Source organism: Scomber scombrus, chromosome 8, assembly GCF_963691925.1.
Source record: "Scomber scombrus chromosome 8, fScoSco1.1, whole genome shotgun sequence".
In the NCBI taxonomy this organism is placed as follows: domain Eukaryota; kingdom Metazoa; phylum Chordata; class Actinopteri; order Scombriformes; family Scombridae; genus Scomber; species Scomber scombrus.
In genome coordinates, this window is record NC_084977.1 from 12019148 (window position 1) to 12042353 (window position 23206).

The window sequence follows — 23206 nt, forward strand, 5'->3', positions numbered from 1 at the left end:
TTGGTGCAAGTAAAAATAAATGCTCAACACTTCTTTTCTGTCTCATCACACAGAACATCAAATTAGCCCATACTCACTGAACACTGCAATTGAATGCAATGCCACCACTTGGCTGCCAAATGTATATATATTCTACTGACTATTTGTTCAAAGAAAAGGTCAACAAAACTTCCCACACCACCATCATTAACAACTGAACAGTGCAAACACATACTCCCAACATCATTACTTGGCAACAAAAGATGTAATTGTTTGAGCGTACTTGAGCAAGTACTTGATGGCAAATTAATGATCAGAAGTGTGAATGTCTGTTTAACTGATAATGCAGCATTTCAATAAAGACTTTTAGTAGCATTTCCCCCCTGAAAGAGCTCAGAAACTGCCAGAATTGGGTCATTAGCTATTTTGAAGTTTGGGGCTCTTTTTCAAAATGCCATTCCTTTTTTTAAGCTTCTTTGCATTGAATCACTTAAAACGCCAAACAACAAAAGAGTGACATTGGACAAAATTCAAGCTGTAAAGCATCCCACCAGCTGCCATTACCTCTCTAATCAGCTGCCAATTTTCATCTCTCACCACATTTATCACAAGTGGCAGCATTTGCATGGCATGACAGCTTCATACTAACATGTTGTTTCTTTCTCTCACATCCCTCTTTTGATGCTACTCCATCCCCTGCCTGCACTCTCCTCTGCTTTTTTGTTCCTCTCCCTTGACTCTGACCCTATCCTCTCTCTATCTTTGCTCATGTTTCTCTTCTCTGTCCTCATTTCCCCACCCAGCCCAGTCTCACATCAAAATGTACAATAGCGACGTCGGCCCACTGTATGGCTAGATCTACAATATGGGCAAGTGATGATTGGTTAGCAGGTCACAATGCACTATGGTTAGGTTGTATCGAGTGTGTTGGAGAAATGATCAACTAGAAGAAAATGGACAGCGTAACCAAAAGCCCAGCAGGGCTTCCAAAAGAAAGAAAAAACAAAAGGAATAGGAAGAGAGAAAAAGGGCCGCAATAAAAAAAAAGTTCCCCAAATTAATAGCTTTTTTTAAAAGGCGGAGGTTGGAATATAAACTACTTAGTGGGGGATGTGGAGGGGATGAGCTTCAGCAGTGTCCCTGAGGGGTACTACTCCAGCCTTCAATCACAGTGCAAAACATATTAGTTTCACAATAACAGGTCTAAAATTGTGAGATGCCTACGTTTGGAGGGTTTTTTGCCAATTTATTTCTATTAGCCTGCGTCCACATCATGTTTTTCAGTGAAAACAAGCAAGATGGCTGGCATTCCTCTTATTCTCAGTAGAAAATGCAACATTTTAAGATAGTGTCTGCATTAAAAGGTGTTTTGATAACATTTCAGGGGAGAAATGTGCATTTTATTTTCATTATCATTGTTCAGTGAATGTATACAGTTATCACGAAGATTGTTTCAGGTCATGCCAGAAAATTGTAGGAATGCTTTTCTTTTGTTGCTATGGTGGTTGCTATGCACACTGCTGTTGCTGACACCCCATAGTTGTATGTTGTTTGAATAAATGTCCTTGCGTTATGTTATTTGAGTTATTTTATGTGACTTTGGAAGACAGAATTTGAAGCTTTGCACTTGGCGCCTGAGAGGACTTGCCACATGGAAGTATTTCCTCACTGTCAGCGCATCAGGGTTTTCTTTTCATGATATCTTTAATATTTCTAAACACAAAAAAACCAAAGTGTCCCTGATAATGCAACAATATGATTGTTAATGTTAAGGCCATCAGTTTTTCATTTATTTATTTGAGTTTAACCCAACTGCCAACTTCACAATAAGATTTTAGCTAATTTATCATGAAAACATTTGCCATGAAAACATGAGCATTTTTTATAGAGGACACACATTGCATCAGACATCTTTTCAATGTTTAGTGTCAGTACATTAGAAAACCAGTGAAAACAACAGTAGCAGTACACAAACCAGAGTCTCCTGTTTGAACTGTCTGACAAAAGCAAGACTCCAGGAAGAAAAAACAGGGAGAACATGCAGACTTCACAGGGAGGACCAGGGCTAAAACTCAAGACCCCCTTACTGTGACATTACAGTGCTAAATATTGAGCTGCTGTGCCATCCATGCAGTAATGTGCATGATAGAATGCACTGAAGTAGTTAGTTATAAACAGTCTGCATGTGAATACAGATTTGCATAATGATTGACATCATGATGGGCGATCATGCTGATTGTCTGGTGGCAACTGAAGACAGAGGAGGGTAAAGTAGAATCAGCAACAACTGATGTGCCAGTGTTTTTGTTGAGTATTGTTGTGGATATATATATATATATATATATGTGTGTGTGTGTAAACATGTAAAACACACATGTGTAAATCAAACAGGTAAACTGGTAACAGGTTTTCTGGGCCATGGTTCAACAGCAGACTAATCCATCCTGTCTGTAGCTTCAATCCAGTGCTACAGAAAACACAATCTAAACAATCAATCTAAAACATATTTCAGTTTATTAACTGCAGGTGTTGATTAAACTGTGCAACAGAGCATAATAATTCAATTCTGCACAGCAGACTTAATAAACTCAAGTAAAGTTTCACACCACTGGTAGTTTTCTTTTTGAGTTGAGCACAGAAATTGGTCGGCACAGACAACCATGAAAGTTATTCTTACAAGGTATAAGCTGAAATATAATATATAATTTTAATTCAGGCTCTGATGTGGCAATGAATTGCACTTGGGTAGAAGGTTGTCATGTGTAGAAAAAAATATATTGGTATTGAGCTTTCAGGCACGATGTAGAAATCAGTCAGTATAGTATAGTATAGTATAGTATAGTATAGTATAGTAAGTGAGGTATATGGTTATATGGACTTTTCATTGGTACAATAAGATAATTATGTTAGAATGTAATTCATTTGTTGGAGTGTGTATTGACCTGAGTTTTTATGAATTAATGTATAGTTTGGAAGGATAATGGTAACCTTGAGGTATAATGTATTTTTCTTTTTTCTTTTTTGGCAAACAAAATAGTCTTTTCTGTACTCATTCCAATAAATTGGCTATTTAAACCTATTAGACAACTACGACTATGGTGGACTGTTGAGCAGATGTATCATGGTTGAAATGTGTCCCCCTTTCAGTGCTCTATTGTGGAAGTTTTGTCATTCAGGTAGCAGCTGTTGTATAAAGGTCTCTTTTTCCACAATTAAAAGTTCATTTGCCAGCCACGTGGGCTGTCATCAAGTACCCCTTCACTCTCCATGTGCCTTTAAAGGCAGCAAGGCTAAACCTTGTGCTTGAGGCTCTTTGTGGTGCTTCGTTTCAGCCCACTGTGTCCGTAGATTTGAAATGTATTACATACAAGATGGCATTACTTCTCACTTTGCCTATCACAAAGTGACCTCCATGCTTTGTCACTGCACCCGTCTCTTACTTGGTTCAAGAAGGGAAGATTCAGATGACAAAACAATCTCAGCAAGGTCCGCTTGGATGCGTTTATTTAGCTTTTCAATATTGAACGAACAAGGTCTCATGTATACTGTATAAAACTGGGGATAGACACCACTTCACAAACTACAGGCCTGTTTCTTTACTACCACAATTCTCAAAAATTCTAGAAAAAATATTTAACAATAGATTAGACAAGTTCCTGGATAAACATAAAATTCTCACTGACAGTCAATATGGATTCAGATCTAACAGCTCAACATCACTGGCATTAATGGAGTCAGTTGAGGAAATTGCAAATGCTATAGATCATAAACTGTACACAATTGGAATATTCATTGACCTCAAAAAAGCTTTTGACACAATCAATCATGACATATTAATCAATAAACTGGAACGGTATGGGATCAGGGGGATAGTTTTACACTGGGTGAAGAGTTATTTACAGAACAGGAATCAGTTTGTGAAGTTGGGGGACTGTACTTCATCATGCTTGGACATTGCTTGTGGTGTCCCCCAGGGGTCAGTATTGGGTCCAAAACTGTTCATTTTATACATAAACGACATCTGCAGGGTTTCGAAGTTATTAAAATTAGTTTTATTTGCTGACGATACAAATATTTTTTGTTCAGGGGGGAATTTACAAAATCTTCTAGAGATGCTTGCAATAGAGCTGTCTAAAATAAAGATATGGTTTGATAGAAACAAATTGTCATTAAATCTCAATAAAACAAAAGTCATGCTATTTGGGAATTGTAAAAGTAATAACGTTCATATACAAGTAGATGGGGTAGATATTGTAAGGGTACATGAAAATAAATTTCTTGGGGTAATTATGGATGATAAACTGACATGGAAATCTCACATAAAACATGTACAAACCATACTGTCACGCAGCATTTCAGTATTAAGTAAGGCAAAACACTTCCTGGACCACAGATCACTCCACATACTTTACAACTCATTAATATTACCATATTTAAATTACTGTGTAGGGATCTGGGGAAACACTTATAAATGTACACTACAACCGCTGATTATATTGCAGAAGAGAGCCATTAGGATAATTCACAACACTAGTTACAGAGAACACACCAACCCTTTATTCTTGAAATCAAAAACACTTAAACTTATAGATTTAGTTCAGTTTCAAACCGCACAAATCATGTACAAAGCAGCCAACAATCTACTTCCGGTCAACATTCAAAAACTGTTTTTTCAGAGAGAAGGGGGATATAATCTCAGGGGGGAAATGAACTTCAAGCATCCATTTGCTCGCACAACTTTAAAAACTCACTGTGTGTCGGTATGTGGGGTGAAACTGTGGAACAGGTTGTCGGGGGGGCTGAAGCAATGTCCAAGCATGAACATGTTTAAACAGCGGTATAAGCACATGGTTTACACTAGGTACAGGGAGGAAGGAGGGTGGGACGAGCACTAGGGTTTGCACATGTTATTCTCTTTATTATTTGTTTATCTGTTTAATTTATTTTATTTTATTTCTTTTGAGTCTGTATCAGACAAATATGTTTGATTATTTAGATATGGTAATAAGTAAATATAAATAACAATTAGGATTAAAATACATACATAAATAAGATATAAACACACAGGAAATAAATAAATAATAAATAGTTGAATTATAAATTGGAGAAGGGGTAGGATTCAATAAGCGAATGCTTCTTCCTACTCCTTTTCAAACATGTTTAATCAATTTTGTTTTCCTTGTTTTGTGCGTTTGACTGTTGTTTTCTGTTATGTAAGATACATATATTTATATTTTTTCTTTGTTTTTGTTTTCTACATGTTTGAAATAAAGCCTTCATTCATTCATTCATTCATTCATTCATTCATTCATTCATTCATTCATACTGACAGCTATTGGGGAAACCTTTGCAAGATTCCTACTGCTTTTGAAATAGACATGGTTTATATATGAATCATGTATGAGTCTGAACGTTACAACTTCTCATTTGCTTGTTTCATTGCTTTTTATTTTGTGTGAGTAACTTTATTTGTGAAACTTTCTAATAGACCATAAAGTTGATATACACTGTACATGTTGATAAATTGTCAATGTTGAATTATAGATGTCCTGTAGCCTATTTCAAAAGGATAAATGGTCAAACTGTCCACTGTAAGGGTCCTTGAGATGGAAAAAATGACTTACTAAAAAGATAAAACAAGTTATCAAAACAAGATATCAACCAAAACTGCTCAGCCAATGAATGAAAGGAGGTTAATAAGGTAATAAAAGCTGCATCAAAAATCACTCGTCAAGATTTGCCAAGTGTTTGAGATATTTATTATACCTGCATGCTAAAGATGGGTCTGAAAACAATCAGAGACCCCTCTCATCTAGCCAATGCACTTTCTTGTCCCCCTCTCTTCAACAAAATGGTTATTAAGAGCAGGACTACTCGTTTCTGTAATAGCACATATCATGAGACAGTGAGGGCCCCTAACTCCTAATCGTCAGTTCAGTCCAGGGGCTCAATTTAAGTGTGTCCCCTTGCAGGTTTCTTAATTCACCAGACACTTGTGTTTTATTTACTCTGTTAGAGTATTTTATATGTTTGTGCTGATATTTTATTTACCTTGCTGTAGTATTTTTGGCATGTTTATGCTGATATCTGTATTGTGTTAATGTGTGTTTGTATTGTATTGTTTTGTCTACTCCAAACACACACCAAGACAAATTCAAATCAGTGTTTCATTGACATAGTAAGAATAAATTATTGAAACTGGAATCTTGCATCTTCCATGCAACCCAAAGGTAATCCCTATTAATGGTTCAGAGAATTGTCTGATTACCTAATGATTCATGAGCAGTTAGAATGGATGTTCTTGGAGGTGACCACAAGCTATTGATACCAGAATTAAATCGTCAGCTGTGTATCTGATGCATGTTTACAACCTGGCAACCCAAAAGTCATCCCTATTAATATTTCAGAGAAATTGATCACCTGAGGACAGCTGTATGTAAACTATAGTTAGCCACACATTCACACTCTCCCATCTCCATAGTTTGCTGTCTTACAGAGGTTAATTTAATTTGCAGTCAACCACACCCTTACAACTAACACCAAACAGCTTGTTTGATTTGGAATCTATATATTCACTTGTTTTATATGGAGTGCATATATTTTAACACTGAAGGGTCACACTGGCAACACTCTGTTATGTTAATCATTTGTTTCTTTGTTTTGAGTTACCTTGATAGTTGGTTGGCATCCTTTCCTGGTGGAGCAAAAGTGAGTAAAGATTGGAGATTGGAGATTGTTAAATGCTGGAGCCAGCTTAATCATGTGCTGCCATGTCATGGGGGGATTTGGGTTTAGCTGGTTTCATTTTGTAATAGTTGAAAATCGCTGTGGTAAACACATCCACACATAGATTTACAATTTTGTATCCAAAGCTAGTAAAACTCAGGGGAACTGCAAACTCTACACTCAGAGCTGTTTCAGTGCTAGAACATGATGATGATGATGATGAAGTGCAACAACACACTGACCCTCAATCATAATATCACTTACTACAAAATGAGTATATATCAAAGACAAACTTGCCTGAGTTGTCAGGGGACAATGACAAGGAATGATTGAAACAGCAGGTACAGGACGCACACACACACACACACACACACACACACACACACACACACACAGAAATATCTATCTAAAATATCAAGACGGTGTTGTTCATAAAAAAATTAAAAAAGCTTGTCCTTTCCAGAAACAACACTTTTGTTCTGCTCCAGACTAAGAAGGAGTTTATTGCTTTATAGTTCAAACAGCTTAAGAGTTATTAGGAGTAGGTGGAGGTCGATGGATGGATACAATAGAGATGAAGAAATATTCATGAATTGACATTAGAGACCAGAGCTTGCGTCCCATTTCCTTCCAAAGATCAATGGTTTGTGGTGGTGTGCTATAGGCCACTTTGCCTGTTTTAGAAATAGCTGATAGATTACCTATTTTGTAATTTAAATATGAGGTGGGGTTTATGAGTCCAATTACCATTCAGTATTGCCGCATAACCTTTTTATTAATTTATTTCATGTCCAATTAAACAACCGCAAGTCAAAAATCAAGCAAGTGTTGAGCCTAAATCGTGTTAAGTAAATGTTCAATGGTCACAAGTTACATTTCCTTTTAAATTAGAGGACCAGGCTTGTGTCCCCAAATTTGACAGTGTGTTCCCCAGATTGGCAAAATAAATCTGGGTCAGGATTATGAAAGAGCCTCCGTTTGCCTTTTTCTCTCATTAACTTGAGAGAGCGGCATTATAGGTATTACCAAGACTGTACTTCAGGTGACTCATTTTGACTCATTTTAAAAGGCACTTGTACCCAGCTGTGATGGCTGGAACAATATTCTGGTTCCTGCACAGCCTTTGCTCAAAATAGAAGAACACTTTGCACATCTACTTAATAAGACAGCTGTGTAGGAGAGGCAAGAATGGATTTGCAACGTTTGATCCTGCACAGACTTTCCCATATTCCTGATTCTAGAGGTATCATACCCTCTGGCTGTAGTCTATAATATTACTTTTATATTCTCCCCCTTTTCATTCTTCTATCTCATAAGTATGTTCAGACATCAGCAGACAATCTAAAGGTGATCTCATGATTTTGATCTTTGGTGACCTGCAGATGATAGTGAGCAAAAACTTAAGCATGATACAGACATGTATTAATGAGGTAAAGATGCATAAACTCTATTGACGCACATAAACCACATATCCATACAAACTTCCCTATAAATAGTAGCTATAAGTTTATGCTGTCTTTGTTTAGCGGTGTGTGTGTGTGTGTGTACGTATATTGAGAGCGGCTGAAAACTAGACTCAAACTCCTTGTGTGAGTTGTCACAGTATCTGTGAAAATGGATTACAAACTATTATTTGATAAGGAAAAAAGGTGCTCTTATTTGGTTCATTCATTATTTACAGAACATTGCTGTTTATCATAACAATAGGGTGCATGTTTTTGGTTTTTTTGTTTGTTTTTTTTTGGGGGGGGTAAAAAAGAAGCTTTCAGTTGTTACATTATTTCTGCAAACTATTTTATTACTATTTTAAAAACTTCATCTAAACAGTACGAGCTTTTAAAATATCACAGATGTCTGTGGTTGGTGTTCAGGCTTTCATATGAGGAGAGAATGAATGAACGCAAGGATCAAGGCAAAAGAGTGGTCGAGAGAGAGCGAGAGACTCATCAAAATCACAGATGATAAAGACTTTTAGACCTGTATGCATTTTTGAGGATCAGACTAAAGCAATTATGTTAAGACACGTCTATTTCTGTCAGACAAACTACCAGCAGAACATGCACTATTAAGCACGACAAATTTGAATTTTAACAACACATTCACAGGAATGTAGCTGGAGAGATCATACCCTTCTAAAAGCTTGGTGTCATTTCAATCCATAGCCAATTACTCAGGCTGAGTTGCCTGCCATTTCTCCCTGTCAATCATTCAGCATGAGCGTTCTTCGATATGACAGCCTGCTGAGAGCAACAGCACAACAAGCAGATCAGGTGCAATGGCGTTAAATGATCAAATTTGACACAGTTTCTTCCTGTTTGCACAAGTAATAAGTACCGTCAAATTTGTTCAATTTACCATTTGAGGTTTTTGTGTGTGCCTGTCTGTCTGTGTCCATGTTAGGCCTAATTGTTATCTAATTCTGTTCCTCATTTACCCACCCTGACCCATCGACCTCCTCCCAAAATATGAATCTTAAATGAGTGTTATGCTTTTTAAAGAGCTCTTTTGTGACACAAGTATGTCCATTCAAATTGTCTCATAATGGACAATCTATCATGTGAATCGTCAACTATATAATTAACCCAAATGTTATGAAATTGGTCATTGTTATTGCAGCAAGGCATGCATTTACGTTAACACAGACAATAACATTCTGCCTTCACAAGTTCAACTCCTATAGATGAGAGGATCGATTCAGCTTTTCCATTATTCATTTGTACCATGTTGATAGAGCTGACGTTCAACATACAAAACGAAAATTGCACCATAAAGATGGAATGAGAAACATGAAATACCAAATCTGAGAAGTGGCCTTGCAATAATTTCATCAAGGAAATTCAGTCATCCACATGGGGGGAAAAAAATGCTTTAGTTTTATGTTCCAGGATTTAAAAAAGAAATGTCATTTTTGTCTAATAAATTAAAGACAGCATTACACTCAAGGACCTTCCTTGTGCATCCTTGAATAATGTGCAGGTACACAGTATTTTCCATAGAGATGAATACTTCCATTCATGGTAACCTTGACTGTTGATAATGTGAGATCCATACTGTACATAAGTGATCTCTCCAGCTGTGATCGAGCATTGCATAGTGTAGTGCCTCTGTGTCTCACAAACACACACACGCGCGCACACACACACACACACACACACACACACACACACACAGACTACCTTTTGCCGCATCTCCCTGCTAGGTTATGTGGCTGGGGAGCTGGGGCTCCATCTTCTGGACAGAAATATCATGCAGCATGACGTGGACAATCTGACAACAATACAAATTAATCTTTAATCCAGCAGAGCACCAAGAGTGTGCTTTATGAGTGAGTGGTTTTATTATTTTTATCTTTTACTGTCTATGCTTAAGTGAGCTCACAAGACAAATTCCAATCAATCGTGCTGATATGGCAATAAAGTATTGAATCGTCAATCTTAAGAATCCATAAATCTTTTTATGATTAAAAGACAATTGCAAAAGATTCAAATTGAGCTGTGCACAAAACGTGAGCTGTTAAGCTAAACAGCTCACGTTTTATTATCAGCATTATCTATGCTCAGCCATATTTTTGGTTCTTGGTCCAGTGTCAACTTCCTCATTTGTGACAACCTAGATTTGCCTTTAATGTGCAGCATGGATATTCCTTTGTAATTATTCTATTATTAGCTATTTATACTGATAATAATGTGAAATTTTACCAATTACCTACAGAGTAATTTTCCCCTTTTTGTCATTTTCCTCAGAAAAGTCAAAGTATCAGATCAATTAGCCTACAATTATAATTACAATATCCAGGAGCCTATCAGTGTTCAAAACTGTTAATTAATCTTTGAATGTCCAATGTCAAATATCTGGCTTATCTTGAATAACTCATAGAGAGAGGCTTTATTGCTATTTATTATTATTATTGTTTATACTTCCCCCTGCCATCACTCATATAAACAGCAATAACCCTGAAACTCTTTAATACCCACTGTATCTACAAAGTATACATAGGCTATTTATTTCAGTCTGAATCTCAAAATATGCAATACATTTCACAAACTGCTACTATTAGGACAGGCTGTTGTTGCCACATAATCACCCACAATATTTACAATAAAGTATGACTAACATCATTGTTAAATGGTTAACATTTCATATTTATCTCAGGACTACATGCACTCTTCACTTAGTTGTATCCTGTTTACAGTCCACAGAAACGGTGTGTATTTCTGAAGATTATTGTGTTGATGTTCTGTGAAAGTAGGCCACTAAACCGAGTCAAATCCAAATAGAGATCCTGATTCTGATAACAATTATCGATGAGTTTAATGAAGCATATTTGACAGCTTTCTTTAGTTGACAGCAGCATCATCAGTAGAGTCACACGGTCTTCGACGCATCTTACGTGATGACGCACGGACTTGACGCAAGCAGTATAAAGTGGAATTTTCTGACGTCAGTGGCCTCTTCCCTGCCTATGCCCTCGTGAGGTGGGCAGTGTAAAAATTCTTGTCTATTCTCCATCAAGAGAATCTAAAACCATCCGTCAAAATGGTGAGTTGAAATTGTTTCTCTGACCAATTAATGAGTTATCTAGTACATACGGCGCTATCGACGCTGATATTAGTGTTTTTGTGTGTTTTTTTACGCGGATGCTAGGCTACTTGCTTGTCAGTTCAGTGGATTGTGCTTTGATCAAAATGGCAACCATTTTGTCATCTGTACTGTTAGCTTAGAAGCAGCTACGCACCGTTAGCAAAAAAAAACGTATTTTCTTCTCATAGCTGGTTGTCAACTGTATGCGTTTAAGCATCTATTAAAGCTTTATTGATACATGTTGACCATTTAAGTTTATTCTGAAGGAGTTAACGTTGCTAGCTGGTTACTTCGCTGACAGTGGCGGCTCTTTGCTCTAGCAGTTGTCCCGGTAAATGTTGCTAGCACCGATAAAAGTGGCGGAATAATAGCAGCGTTACCTATTTTAATGTTGTCTGTGCTTTAGCAAGCATCGTTACCAGGAACAGAACATGTCTGGTCTGTTGTGGGTAGTTATTACGGACGAATAACTTGCCGGCATTTTACGATTCCGGGCTCGGCCGCCTGTTGGTAGATGAGTCACCGAGCCATGTTAGCTTTTAGCATAACGTTAGTGTCAAAGTCTGTACACGTGGCCTATTCATGCCGACACATTATGCCGGGCGTCACTGGGTTGAATGTGCTTTTATGAACCACGTATGGTGTGTATTATAACTTCCATCAAGTAATCAGTATAAATCCGTGGATGCACCGGCTCACATTTACATAGTTTAAACGAATGTCGCCTATACCCAGATAGCAATCACGCAACAGTTGTTATGATGGCGGATTTCCAACGCCCTGATTTATGTTACGTCAGAATCAATTGTCAGTACTCCACTGCGCAGTTACGGACAGCTCAAATAGTGATGACTAAATTAATGTTTATTAAAGCCTCTATTTAATATGTATACTGATACAGAAGTACATTAAAACATGGACATCAGTGGCTGCATCCAGCAGCCTGGTGAGCAAGCCAGTGCATTTAAATTTGAATGCCTTTGCAACGTGTGCACTTTAATAATACACATCAGAGACTTTAATCACTTAACCTGTTGGCAGATAAGAACTTGTAACTTTCTTGTTTTTCCTTGGCCAAGTTGGATACCCTTTACCCACTATATTTTACTGGGATGTTTCAATATTATGTTTTGCATTGGGGCCGTCCATGGATAAAGATGAGGTCAAATGGTAACCCTGATTTTTAGCTACACTAAGATTTTACTTCCTTCCATTTTTCTTGTGAGTCTGTTAATCTGTTTGTTTGTTTTTCTTTTTTCTTTTTTCTCTCAGGTGAACTTTACCATAGACCAGATCCGTGCCATCATGGACAAAAAATCCAACATTCGTAACATGTCTGTGATTGCGCACGTGGACCACGGAAAGTCAACTCTGACAGACTCGCTGGTATCGAAGGCTGGTATCATCGCCTCAGCTCGTGCTGGAGAGACGCGTTTCACAGACACGCGTAAAGATGAACAGGAGCGTTGCATTACTATTAAATCTACGTGAGTATTTCCAACTCAAATTTTGTGCAATGCCTCATATTTGCTTTTTAATTAAAAGGTCTACATCTCTTACTGCAGACATTTGGCAGCAAGTAGATGATTAACACTGATAAGGGGTTGTGTGAGCATACATTTTTAGTACTGGACACCTGTGCAGTTGCCCAGTTTTAAAAGTACATTCATACGCAGCCATTCACAGAGCAGCTTAACTGCTTGATGATGGAAATGTCTGGTTTCAGGGCATGCTTTTGTTACAGCACTTTCATTGTGTCCATTCTGGCCAGTAGAGTAACCGGCTCAACACAGTGTATATTGCTGTAATTTTAAGAAACCTTGTTTCCATCCTGAAGCGTGTGCCCAATGTGTGTCTTTTCATTTGGATGGTAATGTTACTGGGTTAATCAGCTACACAGTCCAGATGAGAAGCGTGGCATATCATCTGAGTTTCTTCAATGAGTCCATATTCTCTGTGTGAGACATGGTTCTCAGCAAAAAAAAGTGATTATGATCCAGTTGTCATATTGACACCATACCAACAACTGACTGACACCTTTCCAATATAGTTTCCATGTCCATCTGTAGATTAGCACATGCTTCATTTTTGTCTAAACTATAAATAAAATGAAACATTATAGATGTCATTATCAAACGCTAACTTAACGTAGAAAGATGGAGCTGGCAGTTGTTGTGCCACAGCAGCAATACTTCTTTGTGGACATAACAAGTAAGCAAGTTCGGAGAGGTAGCTGTCTAACACAGGTAAAGGTAGGTGTTGTGGCCCAGGCTGTAGAACCAGCCAAAACACACTCTTTGAATATTTTAATTGTTGTGCCATGTAATTAACTTTTACCAATAAAATCTCTAATATTGATTTCACGATAACTGATCACATGTTGATAGGCTCGGTGAAAATTATTGTGCTTAATCAGCAAGGGATTTTTTGTGGTTTTGTTTTTACAAACCAATAATTCCAAGAAAATGCAAATCAAAATGTGTATTAGACATTAATGTGTTGCATTGTCTAATTGTATTCATTTCTGCATGCACTTGATCATGTCACATCAAGTCTGAATTAAAAACAACAAAAAAATTTTTCTCACTTTTTAAACCAAATTGACCTGGTCTTAAATTTGATTTTACATGTTACTTGCAGCGCCATCTCCCTGTTCTACGAGCTGTCTGAAAACGATCTGGCCTTCATTAAGCAGACAAAGGATGGACGCGGCTTCTTGATCAACTTGATTGACTCACCCGGGCACGTCGACTTCTCCTCTGAAGTCACTGCTGCTCTCCGTGTCACTGACGGAGCCCTGGTTGTCGTGGACTGCGTGTCTGGTAAGAACGAAGCTGAACAATCTTAAGAGGCTGCAGTGAGCGCTCTGGCTTTACACTCAATGTTACACTTGGACAATTTTTTTCTTGGCTAGATATCATTGATATCTAGTTCACTATTGGTGTGAAATGAGGATTCACAACTCAACCTGCTTTTCCTTCAGTGAAATAGTCATTGTGTGTGTCCCTACCAGGTGTGTGTGTCCAGACTGAGACAGTGCTTCGTCAGGCCATTGGTGAGCGTATCAAGCCAGTCCTGATGATGAACAAGATGGACCGTGCCTTGCTGGAGTTGCAGCTTGAAGCTGAGGACCTGTACCAGACTTTCCAGCGTATCATTGAGACCGTCAACGTCATCATTTCCACTTATGGAGAGGATGAACATGGACCAATGGGCAACATCATGGTGAGTGGTTGTTTGGTCTGGTTGGCTGCAACGACAAGTGAATGAACTGTTTGACGATCAACAGAATAAATCAGCAACTGTTTCTATAAATGATCAGTTGGGTTTTAAGGGATAGATTCTGATCCATGTAGATCTCAGAGTTTACGCAGTGTGTAAAATCTCATTACCATAGACAGTTGCTCAGTATGCCTGCATGTGATGACATAAATATTCTTCACTTTGACCTGATTCTAGTGATGATCACCTTCAGTCTGAGCGGGGCATAGAAAGAGTTTTTTTTTACTTAAACACCTTTCCATTATCATCCTTGAGAATGTGCCATCAAGTCCTGTGTTTTTATAGTCAATTGGCGCTTTATAAAGTGACATAGATGCACAGTAGGTCTTTAAAGTGTTAATGTTTTTAAATGGAGGTAGTGTGACTGCGCTTCAAGTGTAGATGGTGTGACATTACTGCAGGGTAAAAGCTCAGGGAGAAACTTCAGAGAAAGCGGTTTGTGTGCAGTGGACGGGAAATGAGTTGGTGCAGGTGTGTCCGCATCTATTTGTATACTTCAGAGAGCAGGTTGCACCAGACAGATGGACATAGTCATGGTATAACTGTTTTTCCTGAGCACTGATGACTCTAAAGTAAAAATGTGACAAATAATTAAGGAATCATAGACTCAAAGTGTTTGGTAAATCTTTAGCCCACATAATGAAGTGCACCTCTCTTGACGCAACCAAAATTGTTAAATGTTTATGATGGATTTGATCAAGTGTCAGTCAGTTTTAACATTTGACTTAAGTCTAATGGTAAATTTCAGTCGACTGTTAAAGCCCCTAAACTAAGACATTTTTATTCATCACTTTAGTCCCGTATAATTAAAATTCCTGTTACTAGCTGTTATAATTAAATGTTAACCAAAACATTCTTGGTATGCCTTTTATTTACCCCGATTCTGTCTTCTCTCTTAGATTGATCCAGTTGTTGGTACTGTTGGCTTTGGCTCTGGCCTCCACGGCTGGGCTTTCACCCTGAAGCAGTTTGCTGAGATGTATGCTGCCAAGTTTGCTGCCAAGGGCAATGCCCAGATGACACCAGATGAGCACTGCAAGAAGGTGGAGGACATGATGAAGAAACTGTGGGGAGACAGGTAAGTCTCTAAACTAGAGCGTTTAATTTCCCAATAAAGCTGAAGAAAGTAGCCAGCTAGTAAAAGAGGGGGCAAGAGTTCAGGAAGTGACTTTTTTTCTAACATTCAACTTTTTTCAATAACAGAACAGACTACAGTCTTATGAATCATCCTTATGTGTTATTCTAGGTACTTTGACCAAGACAGTGGCAAGTTCTCCAAGACTGCTACTGGACCTGATGGCAAGAAGTACACTCGTACCTTCAATGCCCTTGTCCTGGACCCCATCTTCAAGGTGTCAAAACCTTTATTTTATGTTGAAATATTGTTGAAATTGATAAAATGCAGTGTGTAAAATCTCATTACCATAGACAGTTGCTCTGTATGCCTGCATATGATGAAATAAATATTCTTCACTTTGACCTGATTTTAGTGATGATCACCTTCAGTCTGAGCGGGGCATAGAAAGTGTTTTTACTTAAACATCTTTCCATTATCATCCTTGCGAATGTTAAATTACACTCTTAATTCATACAAATTCCACTTTTAGGTGTTCGATGCCATCATGAACTTCAAGCACGAAGAATCTAACAAGCTGATCCAGAAGCTAGAAATCAAGTTGGATTCTGAAGACAAGGAGAAGCAGGGTAAGCCTCTCCTGAAGGCAGTGATGCGTCGCTGGCTGCCTGCTGGAGAAGCCCTCCTTCAAATGATCACCATCCATCTGCCTTCCCCCGTCACTGCCCAGAAGTACCGCTGTGAGCTGCTGTATGAAGGACCTGGAGATGATGAGGCTGCCATGGGTATGAAGATACTTTAATCTTGATTTTGCTCATGCTGAGATAAGGGGAGGGGTTTAGTGTTGTGGGTGTTTTGCTGATGGTCTGTCTGTAAATTGTTCACTCAGGTATCAAGAACTGTGACTCCAAGGCTCCCCTGATGATGTACATCTCAAAGATGGTACCCACCAGTGACAAGGGTCGCTTCTATGCCTTCGGTCGTGTGTTCTCTGGCTCTGTCTCCACTGGGCTGAAGGTGCGCATTATGGGACCAAACTTTGTCCCCGGAAAGAAGGAAGACCTTTACGTCAAGCCAATTCAGAGGTATGTTTTAGAGCATCATTTATGAAAGGGATTTATCAGTTATACGTAATATCTGAACTGTGTTTAACCATTCATGCTCATTGTTCTTTGACAGGACCATTTTGATGATGGGACGTTACACTGAACCCATTGAGGATGTGCCATGCGGTAACATCGTGGGTTTGGTTGGAGTGGACCAGTACCTTGTCAAGACCGGAACAATCACAACCTATGAGCAGGCGCACAACATGAGGGTGATGAAGTTCAGTGTCAGCCCTGTGGTGAGAGTCGCTGTGGAGGCCAAAAACCCATCTGACCTTCCCAAACTGGTGGAGGGTCTGAAGCGTCTGTCCAAGTCTGATCCTATGGTGCAGTGTATCATTGAGGAGTCTGGAGAACATATCGTCGCTGGAGCTGGAGAGCTGCATCTGGAGATCTGTCTGAAAGATCTGGAGGAAGATCACGCTTGCATTCCACTCAAGGTGATAAAACCAAAACTTGAGCTTTTTTAGTAGTTTCCTCTTAAAAGTTAAAGATCCCCTCAAGATATGTTTGAGATGTAAAAATCCTGTCAATGTTTCCATGGTTTTTTTTTTTTACATTTACACCCACATTTAAAACATCCAGTATGTTAATATGTTGGTGCTGTTTGGAAACTTATGTTTTAACTGCTGAAGACAAGACGTTCCTAACTTCACTATGAAGTCTGTTCTGACTATATCTTCCTTGGAGGCTATAAATTCCCACATCATACATGTGCCAAACTAGTTTAATTACAAGACTTAAACTCAGGCACAGTGAAACTTTTCACAGAAAATTCTGAAATCAGCCTTCTGGTGTCTATTTGTGTATGTCCAACACTAAAAGAACAAGAAATGGAGGGGATCTTTAAGTTGAGACCCTTAGTCGAATGCATAACAGTGAAAGTTCTCACTTTGATAATCCCTATATGTTCCTGCATTGAAACGTGGTTTTCTCTTTTCAGAAATCTGAACCAGTGGTGTCCTACAGAGAGACCGTCAGTGCAGAATCAGATGTGATGTGTCTGTCAAAGTCGCCCAACAAGCACAACCGTCTGTTCATGAAGGCCCGTCCCATGGAAGATGGCTTGGCAGAGGACATTGAGAAGGGTGAAGTCACCAATCGCCAGGAGCTCAAGGCCCGTGCCCGCTACCTTGCTGACAAGTACGAGTGGGATGTCGGTGAGGCCAGGAAGATCTGGTGCTTTGGACCTGATGGAACCGGCCCTAACCTGCTGGTGGATGTCACCAAGGGTGTGCAGTACCTCAATGAGATCAAGGACAGTGTGTTGACTGGCTTCCAGTGGGCCTCCAAGGAGGTAAGGAGACCGACGTGTGCAAAAATTCACACAACTAGATAGATTCTTAATCTATTTGGTTATTTGTGAAGAAGAGAAAAATGGTTAATCTGTCTGCCCCATGGTCTTGGATATGTAGAACTTTCGACTTACTATTTGTTTTAATTTTATCTTTTAGGGTGTCCTCTGTGAAGAGAACATGCGTGCAGTTCGCTTCGACATCCATGATGTGACCTTGCATACAGATGCCATCCACCGTGGTGGTGGTCAGATCATTCCCACAGCTCGCAGAGTTCTGTACGCTTGTGAGCTCACAGCTGAGCCCAGGATGATGGAGCCAGTCTACCTGGTCGAGATCCAGGTAAGTTCCATTGTAGATGGTGATGGTTTTTGTCACAGTGACCGGTATGCCAGAACATTACATTTTAGAGTGGTGGTGCCTGTCATCTCACAAATCTCCTATCTACTCTATAGTGTCCTGCAATTGCCATGGGCGGAATCTACGGAGTGTTGACCAGAAGGCGTGGTCATGTGTTTGAGGAGTCCAGTGTAATGGGCACACCCATGCGTGTTATCAAGGCCTACCTGCCTGTCATGGAGTCATTCGGTAAGTCTTTAACAATGCAGCAAAGCCAAAGTGTCCTCATGCTAGTGTTAATTTTGTTATCTGATATAGATTGAAGTTGTCTTGTTTTATTAGTTAACAAAGGTGACATTCTTTCTGATATTCTGAAATTGAGTTTTATGTCATATTGTCATTTGTTTCAGTGAGGCCACTGGTGGGTAGAGATAAGGTAGTTGACCAGACAAACAGCCCCTTTGTCAAATTGTGGCTGTTTAACTGTGTTCTGAATGTTAGTGTACAATACTTAGTCCTCAGTGCATAAAAATGTGTTCAGTCCTGCTGATTGCAACGGTTTAAAAAGTAAGCCAGTGATGCCATTTTAACATATGGTCTCCCATCGTGTAATTTTTTGTAGGGTCTTGAATAGTTGTAGGTTGGATTGTTGAAGTTTGAGTCTAAATTGTCAGGAAACATGAGACATCAGTGAAGGGTAAGGCTGCTCTCCATCAAGTAGCTAGCCAGCCAGACTTAGAAAAGAGACTTTTGGCAGCAGAGGAAAGGTGTTGAAGATTCTGCATGTATCTGGATGTAAAAGCACTTAATCCATGAGTCCTTTACATGATTTTAATTTTATTCTTTAAAATAGTAATTAAATGTAGTGTTTTACATGGTGACCAGCTTTTTTCTTTTTTAGCTGTATGAGCTGGTTATGAAGGTTGACAGTGAAGTATTTGCAGTCCAACAGTTACAGCTACATTACAGTGACCAATTAATTAATTCTAAAATTTTACACTATCACTAATATTACTTTCACTCGCACACCATAAGTATGATAACACCCTATGTTGAGTCATCGGAATTGTGCATGAAATCCCAGAATTCTCCGTTAGAGGAAATCTATGCAAGGCACGGTTAAGAGAAGCGCAGCTCCTTTAGTGTAGTGTGTAATGTCTGTGGTTGCGCAAGAAGAGAGCGTGTGGAAAATGAGTGGAAAAAAAGGTTAGCAGTAAGTCTTTGATCTGGAAGTAAATGTACAGACTACAGTGTGTCAGTTAATAAATGCTGCAGCTTCTCAAGACCAAGAGAAGTCTCATATGTTGTTTCCCCAACTGCTGGGAAAGTGAAGGGGGTTAGCCCTGAAGTTAGCAACAATGGGCTAGCCTAACCTGACCACGCTGTTATGGTGTACCTGCTATTTACATTTTAGTGTCAATCTCAGCAGCTCCTACTATAAACAGAAATGTCCTACACACACATTTTGTGACACTTGTGTACCATCAATGTAATAACAGATTTGGCATGAGGGTAATGAAACATCTGTCCATTTCCAGGTTTCACAGCTGACCTTCGTTCCAACACTGGAGGCCAGGCCTTCCCACAGTGTGTTTTCGACCATTGGCAGGTGCTCCCTGGAAACCCAATGGACCCTGCAAGCAAGCCTGGCATTGTTGTCACTGACACACGTAAACGCAAGGGTCTCAAGGAAGGTATCCCAGCCTTGGACAACTACCTGGACAAACTGTAAAAGCCTGCACCCCACTTGGTTCTTGCCTCATTCCACACTTTCCAATAAATTTTAGTCTACATTGTGGGACCGGACTGTACAGTGAGCACTAACGTTTGCCAAAAGGATTGACAATAATGCATAAACTACAAAAATTGTAAACGATAAATAAAAGAAAATAAAAACGAAATTGTTCAGGGTTTTTTATTTTTTATAGGGATGATGCACTTGTCTCTGAAAGCCCTCAGGCTACTTACATTTCTGTGGTTCATGACTTTTATGTTCAGCTTAGGGTAGACAGAAAAAATGATCAGGTGTGGAGGACCACTTTAACTTGTTCTTCAATCCAAAAATTTCAGCTGTACTTAAATGCAAGTGACATGGTGTGTGAAGAGCAGCCAGGAGAGAACATGTCAGTTTTATACAATGGCCGCAGGGATTGCATGTCTGCTTTGCCAGAGGATGTGCATGATTTAAAGAGAAGTGCTACCACTGATGGAGCTATCTTGTTTAATTGCTGAAAGTTGGAGGAGAAACTTTTTTTTTCAAGTTTAACTATTCGCTTTATTAGAATAGATCACATGAAAATGTAAAGTGATTTTGGTCACTGATAATGTAGCCTTGGTATAAATGGTATAACCTCTACAATCTGGTGTTTGTCTGGTTTTATCTGACACCTCGAATTACACACAACCACAAAAATGTAACCAAGTACAGTGCAAGACTTATCATTGTCAAGATAGTGACTGGGCAGCAACATGCAGGTATAGCTACATATCTACCCTGAATATTTATCCAACTATATTGCTAATCAATGAATCACCTTTCGGAAAATACCAAATATCAGCAGGCTTCACTTGCATGTCGGGTTTTGCAGCTCTTTGGTTTTGGTTTTTTTATGTAATCTCACACTGAATATGAAAACAAAACATTTTTTAAGACTCCCCCTTCAGGTTCTAGACATTCTTTATGTCAACATGTTAGTTGCTGCACCTTATTAAGAGCTCATATTACTGTATGCCCCTAATTTCATTGCAGTGGCTGCCTTAGTTGTCCTGTCTGAGGCACCAACTTCAGTTGGCTGATGCAGAGAGGACTCCCAACTTTTATTCTGATCCCTTTTAAACTTCTTAAAAATTGTAACATATTTTTCAGTTTGTTCAAGAAATAACAGCTGATTTCAGAACTACATTCAACCATCAAAAAGATGCCTAATCAAACTCAGACCTGCAAGAAATGTGCCCTTTGTATTTTGTTGTTGTAAACTTTAAGATGATAAAATTACACTACAAGCTCAAGTCAACAACAGCAACTATGGTCTGGTGGGCTCAGGTTCCACCTCTACAAATGGGCCCTGGAGATCCTGGGGGCTCTGTTACACTTGTGATGTAACATACTGACTTATTAGACAGCTCTGTCCTTCAGGGGCAACCAAACAAGCTGTTGGAGTTTACCAATCTTGTCTCAACCCTGCCTTGTTCAGTCACATCTGTAGTTTCCCACACTTTCAAACCCATGAACTGATTATGAGTCAGAAGTTGCAGACTGATCGCATTTCAAGCCAAAAATCTGGTTGTTTTTTACGTGGCACACACTCCACCCATCCTACTCTTTAACAAACATCCTACATAACAGAAGAAATAGTGTTTGTGACAATACTAGCTGAGTTTGAATCCACATGACACAAATTCTGAGTTATATTTACAATAAATACTCCAGTTTTAAAGATGATAACCCACAACTGTTTTGTGTAATTACTTCACTGCACAGCTTTAAGGTGTCTTTTAAATATATGCCAATTAATTGATAACTGGATTTTTTTTCTTAACTTGAATGAACGTGAGCTGTTACATTCCAGTTAAAATGGATGAAATATGGAATGCAATTATTTCGATTGTTCTACACCCTATACGAATGGACCAGTACTTAGATCATCTGAGTATCAACACATTTTATTTTGTCCAAAATAAAAAATAAAATGATGTCCTGAGGCCTTTACTACGAAGCTGGATTAACATACCCGGGATATCTCTCCATTACCTCGGTTGATTTACCCATACATTCGCAATCCTGATAAGCGGTACTACGAAACTGGTTATCAACTCGGTAATTGAACCCAGGGTTTTCCAATCTTGATCACGCGCTCACATAATAGGGGTGGTGTTTGCAGCGTCTGACCAATCGCAAACATGGAGAAACCCTGCAGAGCCGCCTACTTTACCATGGAGGAGCAGACAATTATTCTTCAAAAATATGAAGAATTCAAACACATCATCCAGGCCAAAAGCAACACTGACATCAGCCCACGGTGGAGGTAGCAGCACTCACAGCAACTCATTTGTTCAGGGTATGTTTCAGTGAGTCCATGTTAAAACACTGGGTTGCTTATAAAACACAATTAACCAATATACCATTTACTGTGGGAGTAAGTAGCCCAGGCTAACATGCATTTTCTCTACAGTTGACATATGGCCCCATCAGTTGACAAATGTAGCGCAGTCCATCCGATGAAAATCTGTACCTTTCGTATAGGATGTCATCGGGGACATCAAAAGGATTGCATCTATCCCTAAAAACTCCTCTCACGATCCGCGCACCAATGTCGACAGGATCTTCTATGAATGGGCAGGCCATTTTCCAAGAGAACTGATTGGTCAGGAGGTGGTGCTTTTATACTCGTTGATCTCTTATCCAGAACATAACCTGCTCCGGAGCAGGTTAGCCGTTCAGTTTAAGTTACCATGGTGATTTACCCAGGTAAGAAGTGAACCAGCGTCGTAAGACGGAAAACCCAGGGTTAACCCTGAAGTTACCTCGATAAGAGAAAATCCAGCTTCGTAGTACAGGCCTCTGGTTAAGAACAATAAAGATTGATTGATCATTGATTGTTATTCCATGAATAAACAACGTGTTTGTTCCTTTAGCAAAGCAGTTACTGAAACCCTGAAACTTGTTCTTTGTTGTTACATGGCAAAACTATATTGTGGAAACAATGGTTGGTGAGCAAAGAGCCAGTTAAATGACAGGCTCACAATTTTTGTAGATGGTCTTAAAACAGTCAGGAGCCCAAATGGACACTGAAATAGGTTTTTCTTGTCCTAATCATTCCTGG

At 39.1% G+C, this 23206-nt stretch overlaps 1 protein-coding gene and 2 non-coding genes across 3 annotated transcripts; all 3 read left to right on the forward strand.

Moving 5' to 3' along the window:
* Nucleotides 1-11138: 11138 nt before the first annotated feature.
* On the forward strand, nt 11139-20284 carry LOC133984306 (elongation factor 2b-like). Its single transcript, XM_062423519.1, has 13 exons — nt 11139-11244; nt 12559-12773; nt 13927-14108; nt 14300-14511; nt 15468-15646; nt 15815-15920; nt 16176-16428; nt 16533-16728; nt 16823-17189; nt 17693-18046; nt 18204-18386; nt 18500-18632; nt 19922-20284. The coding sequence occupies exons 1-13, from the start codon at nt 11242-11244 to the stop codon at nt 20113-20115; spliced, it is 2577 nt and encodes an 858-aa protein (XP_062279503.1). The 5' UTR covers nt 11139-11241; the 3' UTR covers nt 20116-20284.
* LOC133985382 (small nucleolar RNA SNORD37) lies at nt 14703-14768 on the forward strand. The gene has a single exon (XR_009925460.1). It is a non-coding gene; the product is annotated as a small nucleolar RNA SNORD37 (small nucleolar RNA).
* LOC133985383 (small nucleolar RNA SNORD37) lies at nt 16016-16081 on the forward strand. The gene has a single exon (XR_009925461.1). It is a non-coding gene; the product is annotated as a small nucleolar RNA SNORD37 (small nucleolar RNA).
* Nucleotides 20285-23206: the final 2922 nt, after the last annotated feature.

Excerpts from the sequence above, each read along its gene's own strand:
- LOC133984306 (XM_062423519.1), top strand. Across the intron at positions 12,774-13,926 it reads TGCATTACTATTAAATCTAC|CGCCATCTCCCTGTTCTACG; the intron begins GTGAGTATTTCC and ends TGTTACTTGCAG. Across the intron at positions 14,109-14,299 it reads TGTCGTGGACTGCGTGTCTG|GTGTGTGTGTCCAGACTGAG; the intron begins GTAAGAACGAAG and ends TGTCCCTACCAG.